Here is a 7,548-nt window from a genome sequence, read left to right as displayed (position 1 = left end):
GTACAATTTCAAAATATGTCAATGACACCAAATTGGGGGGTAAAGTTAATACTGAGGAAGACTGAGACAAAATGCAAGAAGACATTAATAAATTTGCAGAACGGGCGTGAAATTGGCAAATAAATTTCAATATAGCTAAGTGTGAGGTGGTGTGTTTTGGTAGGAAGAATAAGGAGGCCACACACCGCTTGGAAAATAAGGGTTTAAATGGGGTAGAGGAGCAAATGGATCTCGGGGTCCAGATACACAAATCACTAAAAGTAGCGACGCATGTTAATGAGGCCATAAAAGGAGCAAATAATGGACTGGGGCTCATTTCTAGAGGAGCCTTCTGCTCCGGGCTTGGGAGCTCTGAACCACAGCCGAGAGCAGCTGGGGCACATTCCATACACACCTCAAGAAAGGCCAAAGTGCCGTTTGCCCCTCTCAGTGTGGCCCTGAAGGACTGTGTCCAGGCTGAAGTTCTGTTCCCACCACACGATCCTCCCCCAGATTATCCTTTCTGAGCTCCAGCCAGGTGATGCTAAACACTCAGGTGGGAAAGAAGAAAACCTACAACAATGTGTTTAACACAAAGCTGATTTATTTGACATCTATCCAGAATATTAATCTCCAGCCCAGTTTTAGGGGTTATTAACATCAGCAGAAACAAACCCCAACTGTCAGAATGAACATGGTTCAATCCTGGATGTGATTAACAGCAGCAATAACAGCAGAATCCAACCCCTGCAGTCACTTGTGAACTTGCTGGTGTTTCAGCGGGTGGGATGAACAAGTGAATCCCTCCCCACACACGAAGCAGGTGAACGGCCTCTCCCCAGTGTGAACTCGCTGGTGTCTCAGCAGGGTGGATGACTGAATAAAACCCTTCCCACACTCGGAGCAGGTGAATGGCCTCTCCCTACTGTGAACTAGCTGGTGTGTCAGCAGGTTGGATGACTGAGTGAATCCCTTCCCACACACGGAGCAGGTGAACGGTCTTTCCCCAGTGTGAACTTGCTGATGATTCAGCAGGGTGGATGAACGAGTGAATCCCTTCCCACACTCAGGGCAGGTGAACGGCCTCTCCCCAGTGTGAACTCGCTGATGATTCAGCAGGGTGGATGAACGAATGAATCCCTTCCCACACTCAGGGCAGGTGAACGGCCTCTCCCCGGTGTGAACTCGCTGGTGTGTTAGAAGGTCTGATAAATTAGTGACTCCCTTCCCACACTCAGAGCAGGTGAATGGCCTCTCCCCAGTGTGAACTCGCTGGTGTCTCAGCAGGTCGGATGACTGAGTGAATCCCTTCCCACACACGGAGCAGGTGAATGGCCTATCCCCAGTGTGAGTGTGCTGGTGGACAGTGAGGTCGGATGACTGCCTGAACCCAGTCCCACAGTGAGAGCACCTGAACGGTCTCTCGTCAGTGTGAACACGTTGATGACATGTCAGTTCCCCAGAACTTTTATAACACTTCCCACAGCCTGAACATTTAAAAGGTCTCTCATCAGAGTGAACTCGCTGGTGATTCAGTAGGCTGGATGACTGATTGAATCCCTTCCCACACATGGAGCAGGTGAACGGTCTCTCCCCGGTGTGACTGTGCTTGTGTGTTGATAGGCCAGAAGATCGGCTGAAGCCTTGTCCACACACATAACACGTGTACGATTTCTCCCCGCTGTGAACGGTGCTTTTTGCTTCCATGTTCAGAGCTGGTGATATTCAGATCCGATGAATCGAGTGACTCTGTCAGATCTTGACGTGATGTTTGGTTTGAGCTTCCCGTCTGCAAATCCTCTCCTTCTGATACACTGTAAAATGAATTTAAACCAGGGAGCGTGAGAGAGAACCTACAAGAAAACAAAGGCAGGTTGTGAAATTGAGCTCAATGAATCTGGTCATTTGTGGGGCCGGCACCAGAAAAAAGTGTCCATGAAAGCTGCCGGATTGTCGTAAAAACCCAACTGGTTCACTGATGTCCTTCAGGGAAGGGAATTCACCACCAGGTCTGGGCCTACACAATACTCTGGCCTCTATGGGAGGAGAGAGAGAGAGAGGTGGGAGGGGGAGTGGGAGGAGGCGAAGGAAAGGAACTTTATACATCTGCAACTCGACCAGAACTTTGACAGAACCTCCCAAACCCGCAACATCCACCACCTAGAAGGAGAAGGGCAGCTGTTGCATGGGAGCACCATCACCTCCAAGTCACACACCATCCTGATTCAGATAAATTCATCGTTACTGGGTCAAAATCCTGGAACTCCTTACCGAACAACATTGTGGGAGTACCTTCACCACATGGACTGCAGCAGTTCAAGAAGATGACTCACCACCACCTTCTCAACGGGCAACTGGGGATTGGCCATATTTGCAGCTCGTGAGCAACGCCCACATCCCAAGAATGAATTAAAGCAAATCTGTATATGTAAACTCGATTAAAAGCCTCTACAGAAATACTTGTTCCTAAAACAATACTCTTTTACATTGTATGGACAGTGTCTGCTTAGCAACCTAATCTCCCCCAGAATCCACCTCCCTTGACAGTCTCACATTGGAAATTGTTGGGTCCTCCTGGGCTCAGAAGTACTGGGGGTTAAACCCAGCAGCTTCTCCTCCATCTCAAACTGAAGCAACAAAAAGACCTACACAGGCGGCCAGGGACCGACTTCCGTCAGCCTGCAATAAAACTCTTCCCCACAACCGCTGACTAATGGTGGCCACAGCACCCACAATTCACCGCACCCCAGAAACCGCTCTATCCAAAGTGCTGATTTCCCCGCTGAGAGTGTGCATGCTTCCCGGGGCCGTGGGCCATTCTGGGAGCCTGGCTCCTATCCTTTGTCCCGAGTCTGACTCGGTGAAATCGGCTGAAGAAACCGGGAAGCGGCAGCTCAGATGGGGGAGGTGCTGCACCCTGGGTTTCCTGGTGCCGGGCCCTGGCTGCACGTCCACCGGGCCCGGCCGCTCTGATTCTGATTGAGTTTTTTGATGAGGTAACAGAGAGGGTTGATGAGGGCAATGCGGTTAACTTGGTATACATGGATTTCCAAAAGGCATTTGAAAAGTGCCACATAATAGGCTTGCCAGCAAAGTTGACGCCCATGGAATAAAAAGGACAGTGGCAGCATGGATACGAAATTGGCTAAGTGACCGGAAACAGAGAGTAGTGGTGAACGGTTATTTTTCGTTCCCCATTATAAATTCTCCTGATTCTGACTGCAAGGGACCTACGCTTGACTTCACCAATCTTTTCCTCTTCACATATCTATAAAAGCTTTTACAGTCAGTTTTTATGTTCCCTGCAAGCTTACTCTCATACTCTATTTTCCCCCTCTTAATTAATCCCTTTGTCCTCCTTTGCTGAATCCTAAACTGCTCCCAATCCTCAGGTTTACTACTTTTTCTGGCCAATTTATTTGTCCTCTCCTTGGATCTTATGCTATCCCTAATTTCCCTTGTTAGCCACAGTTGAGTCACCTTTTTTGTTTTATTTTTATGACAAACAGGGATGAACAAATTCTGTAGTTCATCCATGCGATCTTTGAAAGTTTGCCATTGCCTATCCACTGTCAACCCTTTGAGTAACATTCCCCAATCAATCCTACCCAACTCGCGCCTCATACCATCATAGTTTCCTTTATTTAAATTCATGACCCTAGTCTCTAAGTCAACTACTTCACTCTCCATCTTAATGAAGAATTTTATCATATTATGATCGCTCCGACCCAAGGGGCCTTGCACAACAAGATTGCTAATTAATCCTTTCTCATTACATAATACCCAGTCTAAGATGGCCTGATCTCTAGTTGGTTCCTCGACATATTGGTCCAGGAAACCATCCCGTATACACTCCAGCAATTCCTCCTCCACAGTATGGTTACTAATTTGGTTAGACCAATCTATGTGTAGATTAAAGTCACCCATGATAACTGCTGTGCCCTTATTGCACGCGTCTCTAATTTCCCGTTTAATGCCATCCCCAACCTCTGCATTACTGTTTGGCGGTCTGTATACCACTCCCACTAATGTTTTCTGCCCCTTGGTATTTCTCAGTTCTACCCATACAGATTCCACATCATCAGAGCTAATATCCTTCCTTTCAATTGTGTTAATCTGCTCTTCAACCAGTAATGCTACCCCACCTTCTTTTCCTTTTTGCTTATCCTTCCTGAATATTGAATACCCCTGGATGTTGAGTTCCCAGCCTTGGTCACCCTGGAGCCATGTTTCCGTAATCCCAATCATATCATATCCATTTACCTCTATTTGCGCAGCTAATTCATCCACCTTATTACGAATGCTCATCGCATTAAGACACAAGGCCTTCAGGCTTGTTTTTTTAACACTCTTACACCTTTTAGAATTATTATTTACTGCAGCCATGTTTGATTTAAACCCATCATTTCTCTGACTGCCACCTTTGTTTTTCTCCTTCCTGTCTTTTGCTTCTATCCTTGTTTCCCTTTCCTCTGTCTCCCTGCTCAGGTTCCCAACGCCCTGCCATTTTAGTTTAAACCCTCCCCCAGAGCACTAGCAAACACTCCCCCTAGGACATCAGTCCTGGTCCTGCCCAGGTGCAAACCGTCCGGTTTGAACTGGTCCCACCTCCCCCAGAACCTGTTCTAATGTCTCAGGAATTTGAATCCCTCCCCCTTGCACCATTCCTCTAGCCACGTATTCATCTGAAATAGCCTTCTATTTCTACTCTGGCTAGCACGTGGCACTGGTAGCAATCCTGAGATTACTACCTTGGAGGCCCATTTTCAAATTTACCTCCTAACTCCCTATATTCAGCTTTTAGGACCTCATCCCATTTTTTACCTATATCGTTGGTACCTATATGCCCCACGACAACTGGCTGTTCACCCTCACCTTCCAAAATGTTCTGCAGCCGCTCTGAGACATCCTTGCCCCTTGCACCAGGGAGGCAACATAGCATCCTGGAGTCATGTTTGCGGCCACAGTAACGCTTATCTATTCCCCTTACAATAGACTCCCGCTCTTTTTCCTCCCGTCCTGTGGAGCAGAACCACCCACAGTGCCAGGAAGTTGGCTGCTGCTGCCTTCCCCTGATAAGCCATCCTCCCCAACAATATCCAAAGTGGTATATCTGTTTGAGTGGGGGATGTTCACAGGGGACCCCTGCACTACCTGCCTGCGCCTACTACTCTGCCTGGTGGTCACCCATTCTCTTCCGGCCTGTGCAGCCTTTACCTGCAGTGTGCCAACTCCCTAATTGTGCTTTCCACGATGTCCTCAGCATCGCGAATGCTCCAGTATGTATCCAATCGCAGCTCCAGCGCCGCAATGCCGTCTGTCAGTAGCTGCAGCTGGATACACTTCCCGCACATATGGTCGTCAGGGGCACAGGAAGTGTCCCTGATTTCCCACATAGTGCAGGAGGAGCATACCATGGCACAGAGCTCTCCTGCCATGACTTACCCTTTAATTAATTCAAATTAAATTAAATCAAATCAATCCCACCAATTACACTACAATTAAATGATATACTGAAGGGCCCTTGTTTACCAGCAGTCCCGCTACACCACAGACACCCTATAAACTATAAACCACAAAATTTAAGTTTGGAAAAAAGGAGAAAGAGAGAAATACTCACCAATCAATGGCCTAGAAATTGGGTTGTGGGCTCGCCAGGGCTGTAGCGCCAGAAATTTTGCGCCAGCGTTAATGCGGCAGCGCCCGACGAAAATTCGGTTGCGCTGGCCCCAGACGGCAGCGGGCGCTAAAGGAGGGTTTTAGCGCCTGAAAACGGGCGTTGAATTGGGTTTCCCGGCGCTAATCCCCCGCTGCGGCACCCGATGCGGTGCGGCAGGCTGGGGAACTGCAGGCCTCCTCCTTCTGTTAAGGAGGAGCTGCCTGCAGCCGACAACTGTCCGGCGGATTCCCCCGACATCTGAGCCCGGCACCTCGGGGAAGTGCCGGGCTCGCAGCACACACTCATCAGGGCCGCGGGGGGGGTGATGCAGGAGTCCGGGAAGGGAGGTGCGGGCAGGCGGCTGCCGGGAACGCAGCCGGCCGCCGCTCCACCTTTATGCACCGGCGCAAAGGCGTGTAAGAACACTTTTCACATTCGTTAGTTGCGCCTGCGACGGGCGAGGCGGGCGCAACTGAATTTGGGCTTGGGGCCGGGTTACCACGGCAACCGGGATGCTGCGCACACCGATGACGTCATCGGTGCCGGCGCAGCGCTACCGGCTAACGCCGATGGTAAGGCCCAAGTCAATTTGCAAAACGGCTATAAGTCCGGCGCAAGGCCCTCTAGCGCCACTAATTGGGCGCTAAGCCCACTCAATTTCTAGGCCAATGACTTACCTGCTTTCTGGTGATGCCACACTTTGATTACTTTTTACTTCTCTCTCACGCACTCGGAGCTCTGAGATTGGTAAACCTACCATTGGAGATTGGAGCCTCGCTCATTATATCACTGCCGCCGCTCCTCACAGTGCCAGGAAGTTGGCTGCTGCTGCCTTCCCCTGATAAGCCATCCTCCCCAACAATATCCAAAGCGGTATATCTGTTTGAGAGGGGGATGATCACAGGGGACCCCTGCACTACCTGCCTGCGCCCACTACTCTGCCTGGTGGTCACCCATTCGCTTCCTGCCTGTGCAGCCTTTACCTGCGGTGTGACCAACTCCCTAAACGTGCCAGCCGCCACTGTGGGGCCTACCTGCTCTGCCGCCTCACTCTTTATATCACCGCCGCTGCTCCTCACAGGTCCGACACCGCCGCCGTTGTGGGGCCTACCTGCTCCGTCGCCTCGCTCTTTATATCACCGCCGCCGCTCCTCACAGGTCCGCCACCACTGCCGTTGTGGGGCCTACCTGCGCCTCGGGCTCTCCCTTTATCGCCACCGCCGCCTCACCGCTCCTCACAGGTCCACTGCCGCCACCGCCGTTGTGGGGCCTACCTGCGCCTCGGATAATAGATACATAGAAGATAGGAGCAGGAGTAGGCCAATCAGCCCCTCGAGTACCTGAAGGAAAGAAATTTGCAGGGTTACGGGGAAAGGGCAGGGAGTGGGACTCGCTGAAGTGATCTTGCAGCGAGCCAGCACGGGCTCGACGGGCCGAATGGCCTCCTTCTGTGCTGTAACCATTCTATGATTCTCTAAAATATTAGAAAGTTTGTGCCACAGAAGCACGGGGTTTATCTGCTTTTATTGATGAATTTAAAAAGTCTCTATTAAAACCTGAGCCAGTGTGTTGTGAGACAAAGAGCCTTGTGTCCAATAAGGGGAATAAAGGCCCACAGCCTCCCCTGGCCCCAGGCCCTGAACAAGGGACTGGAGAAACTCGCTGCCCTGCGGATCAGACAATGAGCCCGCGCTAGTCCCGCCCCTCGGGCTTCCCGATTGGTTGGAGGACTCGCCACCGGCTCGCACCGCCAGCCCCGCCCCACTCGCCCCCTATTGGTCGGAAGATCCCGTCAAACAGGACATGGGCCCGGGTCACGTGTCCATAAGGCGATGACGTCACTGAGGCCGCAGGCCCCGGTCACGTGGCACTGAGGAAGTTTGACCCGCTCCGCGAGGCTGAATCCGCTC

At 50.9% G+C, this 7,548-nt stretch overlaps 1 protein-coding gene across 1 annotated transcript; it reads right to left on the bottom strand.

The window, feature by feature from the left end:
• Positions 1 to 549: 549 nt before the first annotated feature.
• Positions 550 to 7,187, bottom strand: LOC147118700 (uncharacterized). The gene is made up of 2 exons (XM_085983726.1): positions 6,750 to 7,187; positions 550 to 1,832 (listed from the first exon to the last, which is right to left on the bottom strand). The coding sequence occupies exon 2, from the start codon at positions 1,684 to 1,686 to the stop codon at positions 733 to 735; it is 954 nt and encodes a 317-aa protein (XP_085839852.1). The 5' UTR covers positions 1,687 to 1,832; positions 6,750 to 7,187; the 3' UTR covers positions 550 to 732.
• Positions 7,188 to 7,548: the final 361 nt, after the last annotated feature.

This window comes from Somniosus microcephalus, chromosome 4, assembly GCF_052327205.1.
Source record: "Somniosus microcephalus isolate GS21.2 chromosome 4, FLI_Smic_1.0, whole genome shotgun sequence".
NCBI lineage: Eukaryota > Metazoa > Chordata > Chondrichthyes > Squaliformes > Somniosidae > Somniosus > Somniosus microcephalus.
Note: the sequence above shows the minus strand (reverse complement) of the source record. Positions and strands in the feature narration are given on the sequence as shown.